The 18,235-nt window shown below is 38.0% G+C and overlaps 3 protein-coding genes across 9 annotated transcripts in view; 1 reads left to right on the top strand and 2 right to left on the bottom strand.

The window, feature by feature from the left end:
- Miga1 (mitoguardin 1) overlaps nt 1-18,235 on the bottom strand; it is a 574,792-nt gene that overhangs the window by 248,293 nt on the left and 308,264 nt on the right. The gene's annotated exons all lie outside the window — the stretch shown is intronic.
- Zzz3 (zinc finger ZZ-type containing 3) overlaps nt 1-18,235 on the top strand; it is a 134,127-nt gene that overhangs the window by 96,876 nt on the left and 19,016 nt on the right. For 2 of the 3 annotated variants that reach the window (XM_021730104.3, XM_005330691.5), the window contains exons 12-14: nt 640-774; nt 2,974-3,074; nt 3,369-8,748. In XM_021730104.3, coding sequence (XP_021585779.1) covers nt 640-774; nt 2,974-3,074; nt 3,369-3,513 — 381 coding nt within the window. In that variant the 3' untranslated portion in view covers nt 3,514-8,748. Of the gene's footprint in view, nt 1-639; nt 775-2,973; nt 3,075-3,368; nt 8,749-18,235 lie in introns of those variants that run through there. The other variant, XM_013360940.4, reaches the window with a different exon arrangement.
- The window catches only part of Ak5 (adenylate kinase 5), a 235,993-nt gene continuing 227,680 nt past the window's right edge, over nt 9,923-18,235 (bottom strand). For 4 of the 5 annotated variants that reach the window (XM_078026541.1, XM_021730106.3, XM_005330690.4 and 1 more), the window contains one exon: nt 9,923-10,059. In XM_078026541.1, the coding sequence (XP_077882667.1) occupies nt 9,991-10,059 (69 nt within the window). In that variant the 3' untranslated portion in view covers nt 9,923-9,990. Of the gene's footprint in view, nt 10,060-15,882; nt 16,112-18,235 lie in introns of those variants that run through there. The other variant, XM_040288884.2, reaches the window with a different exon arrangement.

Here is an 18,235-nt window from a genome sequence, read left to right as displayed (position 1 = left end):
ATTAGGGATCAGAGGAAAGGAATGGGTGGTAGAGTATGAATACATTGGGAGAATAGGAAACCAGAGATAATTAGAAATTCTAGTAAAGTTTAAAAGGGCGGGGGCAGCCTATTTGGGAGGAGAGTTTGAGAAAAGTAGAAAGTAACACTGTAGGTAAGACATCTAAATTTAATATTTTGGAGGCAAAACATTTCTATTGACAGCAAGGTTAAGGATTCTCAGAATGGGAGACTTAGAAATGAAGATGAGTGTCTTTGTAGTAGAACTTAAGGATAGAGGCTAGAAGTAGAGGATTGGGTATTTGCAAGTTGAAGTTGCTCAGGATAATGAGTAGTGTTCTCAGTAGTAGATCATAAGAAATCATGAATACCTAGAGATGGGATTAGGTTTGTCGTAGTGTATGACATGGGTAGAATCATATCATGTTCCCTTCTTCCTACATTATGAAGTAGTCAGCATCAGTATTGCATTAAAAAGCCCTCTACAAAATATTGTTAATAACAGCACTAATCTACAATGAGGTATCTTAAAAGTGAAAAAATCTCATCAATAGAAAATTTATATCTGTATTTCTTACACTTGTTCATTTAATTATCAAACTAACATTTTTGTTTTCTATTGTGTTCTATTTTTTAATAGGATGAAGAAAGTATTCCTATCATGTATAGGAATTTACCTGAATATAAAGAATTGTTACAGTTTAAAAAGTTAAAGAAGCAGAAACTTCAGCAAATGCAAGCTGAAAGTGGATTTGTGCAACATGTGGGCTTCAAGGTAAATTCTTACTATTGATAAGAGTGGTTTCTGGAGTGGTAAAAATCTAAAACCTCTAAGTATTCAGGGAAAATTTCAGCTTATTAGTTCAGTTTCTCTCTCGTATTCTTTTATAGAAGTGGTGTGCCCCAGTTCATAATGTCAAGAGGCTTATGATTCAGTGTAGAGAAGAAAACATACAGTTGTCTATAAGTTGAGGTAGAATATGCGAAGTTTTTGTCTATCTTTTTGTTGCTCCTGTTCATGAATCAGAATCCCCTGCCCTCCCTTCACTTCAGGTTGAGTTACCCCAGCTTTTGGTTTTTTGTTTTGTTTTTTTTGGAGAGGCTAATTGAAATACATTCACTCATTCCACGTTATTTGGAAATGCCCATTATGTTCCAGGCACTTTGCTAAGTGCTAGAGATTCAGGAATAAACAAGGGGGACTCAGTTGCTGCCCTTATGCTGTTTTCATTCTCATAAAGAATTTAAAGATGCTAAACAAATGAAATAATTGAATACGACTAAGAATGCATACTGGAGAGTAGTCAGAGGCTTTGGGGAAGTTTTGCCAAGGAGTTTAAACCATCCTAAGAGGTTGGGGAATTACTGAAAGATTTTTAAGTAGAGAGTAATGTGAGAAAAATAATTTAAATGACTGAACTCTTAGCTTTGATAATTTTAGGAATACAGTGGGCTTTGAGAAATAGTCACTGACTGTTTTTAAATTTTGTAAGACAATAATCTATTTATGTGTCTTATTCATGTAATTAAAAATATATATAAGTGAGGGGGAGGGAAAGATCGTCCTGGTCATATTTTATGGAGAATGAATTAGGAGAAAGCAAGACTGGAGGCAAGGAGATAGCTTAAAGATTCCTTTAGTAATTTAGATAAAAGAATAACCTGTGGAAAGAGGGAGAGATTGACAGGTTTGAGAAAACTTTCAGCATTATAATTGACTGTATTTGGTAAAATTAGAGGAAGTAATGAAACCATAAACTTGAGGTTGGTATTTCTGTTGGCAGTATACTTAAAGTCTTGGTATACACTGTGACTGACCGCCTAAGTTGAAAACAAAATTATATTTCTGACTCTGGAGTAGCCATCAGCTATACTATATTAAATGATTTTCCCTCTTGATCTCCATTAGAAGTTTTTCTAACTGGCAGCTCTTGCCTTTTTGAGAGGAAACTTGCTACTTGTCATTATTTTGTTCTAGGACCCAGCCACGACTTGTTGGCTAGTCTGTTAGCCACCATAGTTGGCCTGATGATCATAGAATCTAAAAACATGATTGACTTGGCTTTTCAAAATTCCACAGAAAGTACTGAGGGATATCACAGTGCCACCACATTGAGAAAGAGCTGAATCTGCCTCTTAGTCATGATGAGCATTGGTTATCAGGTTCTTTTCGGCGTCAATAAGATAAAGAGTTCAGAGAACATTTTGTAGTTGCCTGAGTTATGGTAGTTATGGTAGTACTGTTAAAACAGTCCTGATAGTTTTTGGATAATTTTAACTATGGAATGAAGTCAGTGTTCATAATCATCACATACTGGTCTGAGGTACTTTTAAAATAATGGTTACTAAGAACAAAAATGGCTGAGTTTGAGATGATTAAAAACTTCTTAAATTATAGTACATTGAAAGTTATTCCTTATAATGCTCCTCTCACTCACCTGTGTTTTTTTTGTTTTTTTTTTTTTTTTTGGTCTGGGTTGGGAGTATTTGGGATTTAAACCAGGGGGCCTCTACCACTGAGCCATACCGCCAGCCCTTTTTGTATTTTATTTTTAGAGAAAGGCTGGCTTTGAACTTTTGAACCTCTGCCTCAGCCTCTGGAGTAGCTGGAGGCATGTGCTGGTATACCTGGCACCCACCTGTATCTTGCTCTCAAGTGGATAGACCCTTTACCTAGTTTGCATCCACTAGCAACTCCCAGCCCTTTTTAAATTTTTTATGTTTGAGACAGGATCTCATTAAGTTTCTGAGGCTGGCCTTGACTTTGGCAATCTTCCTGCTTCCTACTTCCAAGTAGCTGAGATTACAGGCATGCACCATGTGCCCAGCTGCTTACTTCTACTACATTAGGCAAATTTCTAGTGGGTAGGGGATGAAGAGAAGGCATCTATGTGCATTGTCATGTTTTCCCAGCAGAAAATGAAAGAGGTAAAGCAATATAGCTTAATACTTTTTCCCACTGAATCTGTTATAGTGTGATAACTGTGGCATAGAACCTATCCAGGGTGTTCGATGGCATTGCCAGGATTGTCCTCCAGAAATGTCTTTGGACTTCTGTGACTCTTGTTCAGATTGGTAAGTGTTTTCTTCATTTTTCACTTTAAATTGTGGCAAGTAAAGGTCTTCTCAGCCAGTAAATTTGATCTCCAAACTTCTTTAAAACAGTAACCATACTTTTGTTGAATTTTGTTCTAAGCAAATAAAACATTTTAATCGTACCATCTCAAATAGCTTTCTATTAAACATTTTAATAGCTTAATGGATTTAAGTAGGTAGAACTGAAAAAGTTTTGTAGTATGTAGACAAAATGCATCCAGTGCCATGTAATGATGAGTTTGTGTGTGTGTGTGTTTTTTTTTTTCTTTTCAGCTTACATGAAACAGATATTCACAAGGAAGATCACCAATTAGAACCTATTTATAGGTCAGAGACATTCTTAGACAGAGACTACTGTGTGTCCCAGGGCACCAGTTATAATTACCTTGATCCAAACTACTTTCCAGCAAACAGATGACATGGAAGAGAACATCATTTACTAGTCCTCTTCAACACATAGCAATGGTATCATTGTTAATTATGTGCACAGTTTGGAAAGATTCTCCGCTTTCCCTAAAATGACACAGCATGGGAGCTTCCTGAGTGTTCTCGTCAAGTACAGCTCTGCACTGTTGTGGCTCTAGATCACGTTCAGCAGTTGAACATTCCTGGTGAGCGAAGGGTTTCCCTGGTGAATTTTTCACCACTAAAAGCCTTTTAGGTGGCGATCTTAAATGGGTGAGATGGAAATGAGAGCACACATTAAAGCAAGAGTAAATTCCAAAGGTTTCAAAGAACTTGGTCATAAATATGATAATGAGAAGACAAAGTATTTATATTAAAACAGTTAAGTAGCTTTCAGTTTTGTGAAAATAGTTTTCAGCACAGAAACTGACTTCTTTAGGCAAAGTTTTAACCAATGATGGTGTTTGCTTCTAGGATCTATGCTCTAAAAGAACTCACTGTCCCAGTGGTGGCCATTGTTGGCCTTTAGTAAATCAGAGCTGCTTCCCCATATTGATATCTAATTTCTTTTAAACACAATGAATTGTCCTTATTACCAACAGTGAAGCACTACAGGAGGCAATTGTGGCATTGCTTCCTTAACCAGCTCATGGTGTGTGAATGTTATAAAATTGTCACTCAGATATATTTTTTAAATGTAATGTTATATAAGATGATCATGTGATGTGTACAAACTATGGTGAAAAGTGCCAGTGGTAGTAACTGTGTAAAGTCTCTAATTCACAACATTAATTCCTTTAAAATACACAGCCTTCTGCCTCTGTATTTGGAGTTGTCGGTACAACTCATCAAAGAAAACTGCCTAATATAAAAATCATATATATGGTAATAATTTCCCTCTTTTGTAGTCTGCACAAGATCCATAAAAGATTGTATTTTTATTACTATTTAAACAAGTGATTAAATTTAGTCTGCAAAGTGAGCAAGAGTTCACATGCATTCTTTTATACTGCTGGATTTTGTTGTGCATCATTTAAAACATTTTGTATGTTTCTTCTTATCTGTGTATACAGTATGTTCTTGAATAATGTTCATTTGTCAGGAGAACTGTGAGAAATAAACTATGTGGATACTGTCTGTTTATATTATAAAATGCTTGTTGTGATTTCCTTTTGGTTAGATTTGGATTTTTTACCAATGTTAAAACCAGAAAACTGTTTTTTTTTTTTTTCTGTCCTTTATAAAGAAGTAAAGAATATATTAGGGAAAATTTTGAAAGTCAACTTGACATCTGTAAAAGATGGTAGTCTTTTCAATTAGTATGTGCTAAAACAGTTAAAATGTTTACAAAAAGGAAAGAGAGACTGTGGTTAAAGAAAAAGGCAGTTATAAATGCCTAGGTGTGAAAAGTTGAGATATTTTATTCTAGATGCTTCCCAACATCCCGATGCTGGGGATTGAACCCAAGGCCCTCATGCATGCTGTGCAAGTGCTCTACCACTAAGCCACATCCCCAGCTCTACTCTTAATTGTTTTTGATGAAAATAAGTCCCGTGGATTTAAGCAGGTGGTTTCCTGGAAAGTATTGTTAACTGGGAAAAGATAGTATAAATATTCCAAGATGGATTAAGTATATTATTCCAGATCTAATTTTTAGAGTTGCTTGGTTTTTTGTATTTTTAAATCTAAGGAATGTTATTTATTAGCTCTCTTCAATACATAGCAGGATATTAAAAATCTACCCTAAGTTTTTTTAAATTAAGTAATGAAATTTTAAATATAGAAATATGAGAATTTTAAAGTAATATATTAATTAAAGATCACTGGTGATGTTGATACAATATATCATAATCAGAAAGAAAAATTGATGAACTTCTCACCCTGAAATTATTAGTGAGTGGAAGAGGGGAATTGTTAGCATTCTAGACTTTTTATATTAAATGTTATGTGCATATGCCAGAAGATCTGCCTTCAACCTGTAGTTAGGCAAGACAGTAGCACTTGTTGGGAAATTCTGTAACTTCTGTGTTTGTATAGAAATAGTACCAGTTAGTTTTGGAAAACCATTCAGATCTATTCAAAATTCCATAAAGAATGAACTGTTCTTTGGAAGAGGGCAATGAGTGGTATAATTGTTATATAAATAGAATAGACAGAATAACTCAGTTGAATGCGTTTTCAAGGGCAAAGAAGACTTTTTGGTGTTAAAGAGGATTATTTTCTGCCTGAACAGAAGGTGTGTTTATTTTGAATTCTTCAGCTCAAAGCAATTAGTCCTCCTGGCTTTAAGAGGTTCTAAAGGATAGTAGTAGCAAAGGTTTTGTTTTGTTGTTGAGGGTTGCAGGAATAGACAGGGCTGTCATTTGCATGTAGACTTCCATCTGTCTACACAGAAATATTGGCTACTAAAAAACAAGTAGATTGGAGATCTACTTATTAAAATATTGCTTATTAAGTAGTTCTTAGTAGGTCAGATCTGTTTCCTGGTATATATTATGCTCAAATTAATTACTAATGACTGAAGAAACTTTTAATGATGCCTAAAATCACTGCTATAAGGTTTAGGCAGAAGAGGTTTCCTTTGGTGTGACAAACACTGACATAGCACTTACTACGTGCCAAGCAAGCATATACTAACTAATTTAATTCTCTGCAATCCAGTGAGACAGGTTCATTTAGTATCCTGTCTAGCCAGAGAGCCATTAAATAACTTGCCCAAGGTCATATAATTAATAAAGTGGTGATGCTTGACTTTAATCTAGACAGATCAGTCCAGACTCGGTGTCTGCCTCACTGTTCTGAGTAAGAATATTCCTGTTGTGTCAGGTATCCCTGAAGTAATAGGAGTGGAGCTGTGTGGGACTGGTTTGTGTGGTTGCTGGAATATAAACCTGAGCATATGTCTGGGTTTGTAGCACAGGAGAGAAGCCTATGCATGGATGGGGGGAAAGCACTAAAAGATTTTGCTCTTGTGAATTAGGAAAACACATATGCATGTTGGGTGCTTCTCACTTACTTATATTTCTCCCCTTCCCCTTTTGTTTAAATTAAATCACAGAACATAACAATTTACTGAGGTGTGAGGAACATTTTTTAAAAATAGGGAAAATAGTATCACATATTAATTATTTTGTGGAATTTATTTTTCAGTTATAAGAAGTGTGGATGTTCTATATAAACTGTTTCTTACTGTGGATGATAGGTTGGAAGTCCATTATTCTAGATGCACTGGATGAAACTGGGAGTCTCCAGATTATAAGTAGCTTTTTTTTTTCCATAAGATTATGAAGGCATTGTTCTTTTCAGGCCATAAAGTATTTGTTTGAAATTTTTTACCTTGATGAAAATGTACTGCTGTTCATATCCCAGAAATAAAACCTTTTTTTTTCTTAGTTTATAAAGCAGATTAGTGGATTTTTGGAAGTTGTGTCATATTTAGCTTCATGAGAACAGAGGCCATCCATGTCTTTTTGTGTGTGTAGGGCCTGACTTTTAAAGATTCTCCATAAATATTTGTTGGTTGTATGACCAAAGTTTTGGTGAGCTACATTTTTTTTTCCCCCTAGGAAGTTAGGAGACAGCCCCAATACCTGAGTGTGCCTGATTCCTACAGGGCTTGTATCAGGAGAGCCCTTCACAGGGCCTGGGAGGACAGGGGAGTTGCCTCCTCCCTTATCTGGAGGATATGGTTCTACTCTGAATGGCTAAGAAGGTTTTAGTCCAATATGCCATCTCAGTTAGGTCACCTCTCTGGATTCCCAGTCTGTAATGTTTTGAGAGAATAGTGGAAAGACACTAGAGTGGAACTTCTGGGTCTTAGTCCAGTTGTGGAAGTGAAGCACTCTGTTGACAGCCTTGTTTCATTGAGCTCTAGGAACCAGTAACTTGTTTGATCCCCACAACTCCTCTCTGAGGTTGATCACTATCATGATCTCCACTGCACGAATGAGCAAACTGGAGGTACAGAGAATGTTAAGTATGTTAGCCCTTTAGTCCTGTGTGGGGCTGGGGATACAAAGCCCTGCCTTTATGAAGCTTCTAGACTAATGTAGAAGAAAAGCAATAAACAAAGTTTTAAAAAGTACTTAAAGCAGAGATACATGCTGTGAAGAAAAATATGGCTTGAAGAAAAATAATAATGGGAGGATGTGGAACATTGCCATTTTATATAAAATAATCAAGGAAAGCCTCCATGACAAGAGTATATTAGAATGTCAGAGACCTGAATGGAGTGAGGAACTTTGCTGTGGGGATGATCTGTAGGAAGAGGCAGAAGGACAGCAAGGGAGGGCTCTGAGCCAGGAAGGAGCTTGGTGTGCTCAGCAGCATTGTGATGGCCAGTGAAGCTTGAGCCAAATGAGCAGGAGGAAAGTAGTAGCTGATAGGGTCAGAGAGGGTGCAAGGTCAGTTCAGGTGTGGCCTTGAGTATAGCTCATCATAAAGGAGTTTGGATTGTGTTTGGATGTATCCACATACATATATGGCCTTTTGCTAGGCAGAGGTCCTTTCCTGTTTTAAAATCCTATGACTTTAAGGTAATGATGACTTTTCAAGCCATTCAAATAAGTAAAATGTGTTTTAGTAGTAGACCAGGTACTTTTCAGGGGTAGAGCCCTTTACCTCTGCTGATTTTTCAAGATGGCTGCCGACTGTAGCCATAAAAGCCATTGGCTGGGCTTGTCTGCCTCTTTGCTGTCTCATTTCCCTTACCCACACTGTCAAAGCTCTGGTGGGCACGGGCTGTGTTTGCCCATCTATGGTATGTTTTGGAAGAATGTTAATCCCTACAAAGAGTCATTTTATGTTTTCTGGCACAACTGATAACTTTCATTCTGTAATTTTTTCTCCTTCACTCAAATACTCTTTAGGCTTCCCTATAGAAGTGTGACAACTTGGGGCGGTAATAAAGTATTTGACAACTGTGTTGAGTTGTGGGAACATGCTGCACCCTTTCTGTTAATAGAAGTGTAATTGTAACCAAAGAAATTTAATTTCTTCTCTAGCAAACACTGACATTTCTGTTTAAGAACAAATGTTAGAGAAAAAGGAAATATGAAAATTACCATGTATCACGAATACATTAAGTATTCTCTTTGTAATAGCTCAAATCTGGTCTGTGGCCAAAATTAAAACCATATAAACGGATCATAAATCTTAGCTATTACTGTGTTTGCTTCTAATTCTGTTTTGAATAAGGCTTCAAATGCTTTCCAGAATGATGTGAGTTAAATAAATAGAGAAAGAGTTATCCTGTCTTCCATTTATTTTATTTGTACACATCCATTTCAAGAAAAAAATGACTTTAAAAATACAATTTTGTCGAAATGGATCCTTATTTGCACAACCATTGAAGAAAAAAAAATCATGCAAACTGAAACTCTGGTCTTTTGTAGTGATTGAGTGGAAGATGCAGTTATTTCAGTAGAATATAGAAGTTCTGATTAGACAACTGCGCACAAAAGAGAACCTGAACTTCACTGATTTGATGCAAGGTTTGCAAACCCCAGGAAAGGGCCCACATGAAACAAATACAACATTGGAATCTGTAAGACACCTGCTTATTAACATGCTCCTCCCACCCATGTCAGTTTTTGTTATTGTTACTGTATTTTTTACTTGTCTGCAAGTGGATGATAACTTGGAATCAAAATTATAAGATGGTTATTTGTCTAAGAAACGAATAACAAATCATCCCATGCTTTTACTTTGGTCAGTTTATAATTTTAAATTGTTAATTTATAATTGCTGAAATGCACCACCACTGTGTACAGAGGAGTTGAGATTACACAGCGATCAGATTTGTTCTCTTAGCCATTTTGAAAATATTCCAAGTAGCTAAATAGAGAAAAAATAACCAGTGTTACTGATGGGTAACATTGGTTACCCTTGGCCTGGGTTTTTGCCATCTTGGAAAAGCTATACAATTTCACATTTTAAGAAATTTCAATCAAATTTTACTCTCTTGATGCTTCTATATATGCTGTACATGGCATTGTCTAATCATCCCACTCTGGTTCTGAGCCACTAGTGGATGGGAAGTGAAGAATCAGCCAGCTACCAGAGGAAGATGTGCCCACGCCTGCCTCCTTGTTCAGGACCTTCATCAGGGAACGGCATATAAATTTTGGGGAGAAGGAGGAAGATGTGATGGGGAGTTAGGGATGCTGGCTCCTTTTCTGATGAGACTAGAACCAGCTGATCAAACAAGTCCCTGCACTGCACTGTCACAACCTGACCTTGCCCTGAGGTGCAGCCTACATGATAGGTATGTGTGCTGGAGCAAGGGCAGCTGTGTGTGTGAAGAGGCTGATGGTCCCAAGTATACCGTGCATGGTTTCCAGACACCTCTCACACGACTCTAGCTGGGAAGCAAACAGTGATGTCACGATTTGGGGGGACACAAGGCTTAACTTGAAACAACATCATGTTAAAAGATGAACCTTTTAATGTTTTCCTGTCTCCATTCTGAACATACATGCATTTTTCGCCTTCAGAAAATAGAGTCAATAGCTGTGCAGAGCTGAAGAAAAACTTCTTCTGGCGTTCCTTCTGCATTTATCTATATTTAAAAGGAAAAAAGAGAAAGTCTTAAGACACATTTGTAAATGAGATTTCTTTCCCCCGATAATGGGGATTAAACCTACAGGTGCTCTACCACTCAACAAGCTATATCCCCATCCCCCACCCCTTTTTTTGAGACAGGGTTTCACCAAGTTGTCCAGGCTGGACTTGAACTTGTGATCCTTCAGTCTCAGATCTCTGAGTAGGTGGGATTACAATCATGTGCGACCATACCCAGCTAAAGTAAATTTTTAATAATGGGGGAAAAAAAAGATTACCTACTTTTGCTTGGCAAAATTTAAAAACATAAGACCTTGAGAGGAGCTGGGGTTGTAGCTCAGTGGCAGAGCACTTGCCTGGCATGTGTGAGGCACTGAGTTCGATCCTCAGCACCACATATAAATAAGTAAAAAATAAAGGCACATCAGCAACTAATATATATATATATATGTGTGTGTGTGTGTGTATACATATATGTATACATATATATATGTATAAATAATCCACAGAGAATGAAGAGTAATTGTTTAAAAAAAAAGAATACCTTCATAGAAAAAAAAAAAAAAACCCTGAGAGACATGGAAAAGGAACATAGTACCAATGGGGGAAAAATCAGAAATGAGATGAAGAATCAGTAGATATGATCAAAGCACACCATTACAACTCAGTGGTATTTAATAGTTTGGCTCTGCAGTGGAAAACATTTATTTGGTCATAACAATGAGAAAAACAACAACAACAGTGAGCTACCACTAGGTATCAGAATTCCTAAACTAAATTCCAAACACCATATAGTTGACTAGAATGTACAGCAACCGCAACACTCACTGCTGGCAGGAATGAAAAAATGATAGAGGTGCTTTGGGAGACATTGTAGTTTATTGAATTATATCCATCAGTTGCATTCCTGGGTGTTTACCTAAATGAGTTGAAAACTTAAATCCACACAAAAATCTACACATGGATGTTATAGCAGCTTTATTCATAATTGACAATACTAAAAAGTTAACTGAGATGTCTTTCAGTATTTGGTAAACAAACTGGTAGAATATTATTCAGCCCTAAAAAGAAATGAGCCACGAAGCCGTGAAAGACACAAAGGAAACAATCATGTTACCAAATGACAGAAGCCAATCTGAAAGGGCACATAACTGTATAGTTGCAACTATAATGACATTCTGAAAAAGTAAAAAAATAACCGAGACAAAAGAAGACCAGTGTTTGCCAAGGGTGGGGGAGGAGGGAGGGTTAAATGGGAGGATTTAAAGATTTAAAAGATTTAAAGTTAAATGTGGATTTTTAGGGCAGTGAAATTGCTCTGTATGATGCCATAATGGCATATATAAAAACATTATAAACATTATAAATTGACCCAGACTCATATAACGTGCAACGCTCGGAGTATTGTTTAAACCCTAGACTTTGGGTGATAATGATGTGTCAATGTAGGTTCATCTATTATAACAAATTACCAATCTGGTGGGAGGAGTTAGTTGAGATCATAGTGGGGTGGTATTTGCAGATTCTATTTCATGTTTGATTTTGCTGTGAACCTAGAACTGCTCTAAAGTACAAAGTCTATTTAAAACAATAATAGCAACAAACTCGGTGCCCTGTTTATGCAAAGTGTTATTAGAGGTCCCAGAAATATTTGGAGTTACCTAAAATGAAGCTTCTGAGTGGTCTGAAGCACGTGGAGTGGGGTGGGATTAGGGCAGGAGAAGGGGTTGAGGGGTAGTATATGGAAAAGAAAGCAAAAGCTAAGACCTCCATGTGGAGATACTCAAGTGCTGAGTTTGCTTGGAGGTTGTTGATTCCCCAGCACACGGAGCCAACAACAGAGGAAGGAGGAAGAGGAGCTGGTTTCCTGGGCCTGAAGGCACTGCCCTTTCCTCTTTGCTAACCTCTATAGCACCCATCGCTTAAGATCTGTTCCATCATACAGGTAACATCTACAGGAAGTGGGGCCTGACCAAGCACCAGAGGCACCCAGAAGGCCAGGATAATGTTGGTGCAATTAGGCTAGGAAGGGAAAGCTGTCGAAGCAGACTGTTTTCATGGGGCCAAAACATGCAGTGGAAGAGTTGGGGAGAAGATCAGGTTCTGTATTGGGAAATATATCAAGTTTCTGGTCCCCAGGAATTTGTAGGAACACAAACATTCAGTACAGTTCTTTGGTGAATAATGCAAGTTCTTGGCCTTAGTGATCCAATTCTTTGTCCTTGGTGCACACATTTTCCAAAATCCACTTCAGATGTTTACCAGAAGTGGAAGCTAATTAGACTAGGGATTGACCTCAAGTCACCATCTGCTTCAACTACGTGTTGAGTTTTCTCCTTATTCGTTACCTAATTGATGGGTGCCTGTAATGAAAACTTTTTTGGCCTCGGTGATGCCCTCAGCTCCATCTGGACAAACCCCAACCCTGTTCTGGGCCTTCTGGGCCTCACAATGTTGACAGTATTTTGCAGCAGCATCTTCTTTATCTGTTCTCCAGTGTCTTACTAAACTCTACTAATCCCCTGAACTTAACTGATGTATCATGGTTCTATTTCTACTAACTAGTGTTGAAATAGTTCTTCTGCCAGTCCATCTTCTGTAATCAATACTAACCAAAACTCTCCAACCATGTGTATATATGCATTTCCAAAGTTGTCCTTCTTCAAAAAGAAACCCATGCCCATGATTTCCTTTTTGTTTGTGGTACTGGGGGCTGAACCCAGGAGTACTCTACCTCTGAGCTGCACCCCCAACCTATTTTTGAGGCAGGATCTCACTAAACTGCCCAGGCTGGCCTTGAACTTGTGATCTTCCTGCTTCAGACCCCTGAATCGCTGGGATTATAGATGCCATGCGCCATCAAGCCTGATGATTCCCATATTCTTATCTCCCAACAAATAATGCATCATGTTTTTCTGAACACTGATTTTAGTACAAAAGAAAAAATTTTCAAAGAACACTGATTAAGTCCGCTCTAGTTTTCTCCGTTTTTTTTTTTTTTTTTTGGTAATTGATAAGTTGTTGGTTCTATATTACACTCACATCATTTGGATTGACCATTATCCAGGATTCCTTGTAGTTGAAAACACAGTTTGTTCATCATAACAACCTTTTAATCCAGTGTGTTACCTTCCTTCTTTTACCACCACAAAGAAATAACAGCTCCTTTGACACCTTCAGCTGGTTGCAATTCACTATGAGGTTCAACTTTTACTTCTTGGACAGCTATAACCCAGCATTAGCCCAAATAGCTGTATGTCATTAAAGAAAAAAATTACTCAAATGATATTTATTAAAACATAATAAGGAAGACTTTATTCAGGACCATTGTGATAAGTATAGGAACCACAGTAATGGGATTCTGCAGTGAGGGAGAGACACTGGGCTCAACTCTGAATACAGCATGGGTAAGTAAGAATTCATGTTAAGGGAAGGGGGGTGGTCAGTGGATATAAAATTACTAAGAGTAACATCAAGACCAGGGACTCACTAAACCTAACAACTCTTGCTGAAGACAAGCCTGCATGATCAGACATCACAGGCGTAAGGGTGGGGAGGGGGAAGAAGGAACCTGATCAGATATCCGCAGTGATTGTGGGGGTGGGGGACTTTTGCTAAACTGATTTAGCAGAATTCGTGGCTAAAATTGTTTTTTTATATGGAAGAACACACATGGGTCTAAAAGAAGTGTTAGGAGCCTGACTGAAGATTGGTCAAGCAGAGAATCTTTGCCAACGTCCAGCTAGACATTAAGTTCTGAGGACGTTAGTCACCTTTGTAATTCCCAGGGCCTGGCTCTAGTAGATAGGAGGTGGAGTGAAAGATGGTGTCCACTATTTTCACATTGCCTCTTCCTTTCCTCACAGAAATAAGCTGTTGTGGGGGCAGAATTATGCTCTTAGGAGCCCGTCTTGTGGCCCACATTCTGGACTTCATGGTAGGATAGGGATTCTCTTCTCATTAAAACCAGGCAACCTGGTTCCAGCACAGAAGGCCACTGAGCACAGAGTCTGGAGGGACTGTGTGATTCTCTGAGGGTCTGGAGGTTCCTCAGTAGGATCCTACCAATCAGTCAGGGCAGGTGTTCTGGGGGAAGCTGGTGGCTGGTCTCCAGAGCTTTCGCTGGACTCACTTCTATTTCCACCCCTTCCTTCTCATTGTGCTTTATGGGTTAAATGTTTATTTAATTATTTAAGTAATTTAAGTATTAACTGGATTTATTTTTTTATTTTATTTTTTTTTAAAAGAGAGTGAGAGAGGAGAGGGAGAGAGAATTTTTTTTAGTATTTATTTTTCAGTTCTTGGCAGACACAACATCTTTGTTGGTATGTGGTGCTGAGGATCGAACCCGGGTCGCACGCATGCCAGGCGAGCGCGCTACCGCTTGAGCCACATCCCCAGCCCTAACTGGGTTTATTTAATTAAATAAAACTGCTTCTGGCCACCCAACCAGAGACTACAATGTGCTTGTCTCTGTGGAACTCCAAACATACAGAGGTTTAAATAATGAAGCTTTCTAGATGGAAAAGGGGAGTGGGAATTCTATTAGGCAATCCAGGACCCTCCTTAGACCTATGAAGCAAAGTTTGGGAATCAAATTCGAGAGGCAATGAGGCAACTTCTTTTTTCCTCACACAAGGGTTTTGTGTGGGGTGTGTGTGTGTGTGTGTGTGTGTGTGTGTGTGTGTAGTGAGACAGGCTGGATTCCTGGAATGGATTTTTAAGAAGCAAAAGAAAGTCCAGCTGACTGGGTAAGACCAGAGTCTTTTGTGTCCTTTCCATATTTCTCCCTTAGTTCTTCACATGTTACCTCGACTCTTTCAGAATCTCCAATTCCCGCATGGAGAATATTTTAAGAGGAAAAGTAAGTGGCTCTTATATTTCAACATATAACTGCAATTCAAAGAAAATAGAAAAGAACCAACTAACCAGTGCCTTCTAAGTTACAGAAACTATTCTCTTGATGCTTACAGCTTCAGCAGATTTTAACTGTTAGCTAACAAGGTGCTAGTGTTTCAAGTGTTCTGTGAACAGAGAATCTTGTGTAATTAGCATACTGATTGTTTTGTGTGAATGAGACTTCTCAGTGGCTGTGCAAACTTGAAAGTAGAATGTCCTCCAGCACAGGGAGTGTGTTTGCTGTAGTCAGCGCTCATCATACTAACAACCCTCTCTTCCCAAGAATAGTCAAAAGTAAGTTTCCTCATGCCCTTTCCCTAAAAGATCTCTGTGAATCAGCAAAGTAAAAGTTTATAAGGTTTTAATGTATTTAATGAATAACCAGGTTGGCAGATTTGCTTCTAAGAATTTACCCTTTTTGGTCTGAGACTTGCTACAAAACCCTTTAACAAGTGGTGTCCTGATTCAGTGGAGTGCTCAGTGTTCTTTTTTTTTTTCTTTTGGTACCAGGGATTGAACTCAGGGGCACTCAACCTCTAAGTCACATTCCCAGCCCTTTTTTTTGTATTTTGTTTAGAGACAAAGTCTCTCTGAGTTGCTTAATGCCTCATCTTTGCTGAGGCTGGCTTTGAACTTATGATCCTCCTGTCTCAGCCTCCTGAGCAGCTGGGATTACAGGTGTGCACTATGTCACCAGGCTCTCCTTATCAGTATAGAAAAAGGGTCTTTTGGGGTTTTGTTTGCTTGTTTGTTTTTATTAACAAGTCACAAACAAATGGACAGGAGACAGTAAATTTTCAAGTTTTCACCCAACTTCTTGAAGAAAAAGTAGAGCAGTCAGCAGAACATGGTGTTAAATTAAGACAACAGGTACACTGCTTTGAAACCTGCACATTTTGTCTCCTCTATGAATTTGTAACTCATACAACAGTTGGCTGGTTCAAACACTGACCACATCTAATTGTGTTCTTCCTAGATTTTCCACACTGCTCAAAACTTGAGTTTTATTTTTGTTTTTCACGTGTTGGCAACATGGGTTTTCTAGGACAAACCCAAGCTGTCTCGGAGTGGGTTAGGATTGTTGTCTGTCACCACCATCTTCTTATCCTGTCCTCTGTTAAACCAGACACAGCTTCACACCACAGGGATCCCTGAGATCAGAGGATAACAGGGTGAGGCTCTGCAAAGGCAGAGTCCTCGCCCTGCAGTCCCTGTGCGCATCTGAACAGATGTGTTTTTCACAGATGTGACAGGCTGCTCCTGGGGAGCTATCCACTTCCCATGTCCAGTCAGACACAGATTTCTCCTCATGCTCAAGGCCATACAAAGAAGGAGGACTCTAAAATACCTTGTTTCAGAGAGACTTAGACAACACACAGCAAAAACATAAGGATGATTTATAATCTGCACGTCAATGGCTTCTCTGTGAACAGGACTTTCCAAAGCACTTGAAATGTGTCCATTGACAGTGTTTCATGGTACTGTTTTTCCTTCTTTCTCCACCTCCTTTCCATTCTGTCTGAAGTTTTAACTCTCAAACAGATCTTTTCACAGATATGAAAAGAACATCCATCCTTTCTAACAGTGACCTTTCTAGAACACATCTGCTCATTTTTCCTGTGCATAGATTCCTACTGGTTCCCTCCAGCATTTACATCACACTTCCTAGGACAGGCTAGGACCATGTCATGTGGGAGTCAACAGTCAAATGTGGCTTTCAACCACTAGAAATGTGAATAATATAACCAAGGATCCAGATTTTTGGTACAATTAAAATTAACCAAGTTCAAAATTGATGTTTAATTCTGTTATCATGAAATTTAAAAATACGTTTGGAACAACTTGGGCATGTGAAATCTACCTTTCCAACTGTCAATTTTACAAATATAATGATTCTAGTATTTCTGATGAATTAAAATATATATATGCTTAACTTGTCAAGTCAAGGACAGGAGGGGGCAGAGAAAAGGCATATATATTTTAGTTGTCAGTGGACCTTTATTTTATTTATTTATTTATTTCTATGTAGTACTGAGTCTCAAACCCAGTGCCTCACACATGCTAGGCAAGCATTCTACCACTGAGCTACAACCCCAGCCCCTCTGATGAAAATTTGAATCTAGATTGAACTATACCCAGAATAACAGATTTTGAAGACACAGTTCAAAAAATATAGAAAAAAAAATTTCATTAATTTTTATATTGATTACATGTTGAAATGATAATAAAATATATAAGTAAAAATAAAATACACAGAATTAAATAAATATATAAATTAATTTCATCTGTTACTTCTTATTTTTTGTTTATGTGACTATACTGCAATGTTTCAACAACATTCTGAGATATGTCATCAGGGATATTTTGCAAATATCATAGATTATATTTATATAAACTAATATGGTTGCAATGTCCCTAGGCCATATAGTCTTTGTTTTTTGTTTTTTCTTTTTGGATAGTGGGGATTGAACCCCGGGTCTTAAGCATGCTAAGCAGACTCTACTTCTGAGCTACTTCCCTAACCCTTTTGTTTACTTTTAATTTAAAAAAATTTTTTTAGTTGTAGATGAACACAATACCTTTATTTTATTATTTATTTTTTATGTGGTGCTGAGAGTAGAACCCAGTGCCTCATACATGTTAGGCAAGCACTCTACCATTGAACCATAGCCCCAGCCACCCAAGCCTCTTATTTTTACTTTTTATTTTGAGACAGGGTCTTGCTAAGTTGCCCAGGCTGGCCTTGCATTGCCATCCAGAGTAGCTGGGATTATCTGATCATTGTTGAACATGCATTATATTGTTGACCAAAATGTTATTATATGGCCTTTGACTTGTACTAGAAAAAAATTAAATTACATATGTGACCAATTTTATATTTCTACAAGCAGTGCTGGTCTAGCAAATTTATTGGATGAAGGAGGAATGAGTGGATTCAAAGTTCTTCTCAGACTGGCTTTGACCTTGCCTTTTCATCTAATCTGCCACTACTTTTAATTCATCTATTTGGCACTGTATCCTGTGCCAGCGTTACCAGGCTCTTTCTCATGTTAGTGCCTTTGTGTCCTCTTTTCCATCTGCCAGGAACTTCTATTCACCCTTCAGAATCCAAATTCTAAAGCCTTTTCCTACCTCCCTAGGCCCAAGCTCTATGTCCCCCAAGACCTAAAGCATTGTGTAAACTCTATTATTTCACTTTCAACTTGCTGTGGATACGGAGTTTCACATGCTTTTTCCTCTTTTGAGTTCCCAGCAAGCCTTAGCCAGGAGATATG

The sequence above is a fragment of the Ictidomys tridecemlineatus genome, chromosome 11 (genome assembly GCF_052094955.1).
Source record: "Ictidomys tridecemlineatus isolate mIctTri1 chromosome 11, mIctTri1.hap1, whole genome shotgun sequence".
Taxonomy (NCBI): Eukaryota; Metazoa; Chordata; class Mammalia; order Rodentia; family Sciuridae; genus Ictidomys; species Ictidomys tridecemlineatus.
The sequence above is the reverse complement of the archived record's forward strand: the minus strand, read 5'-3'. Positions and strand labels throughout refer to the sequence as shown.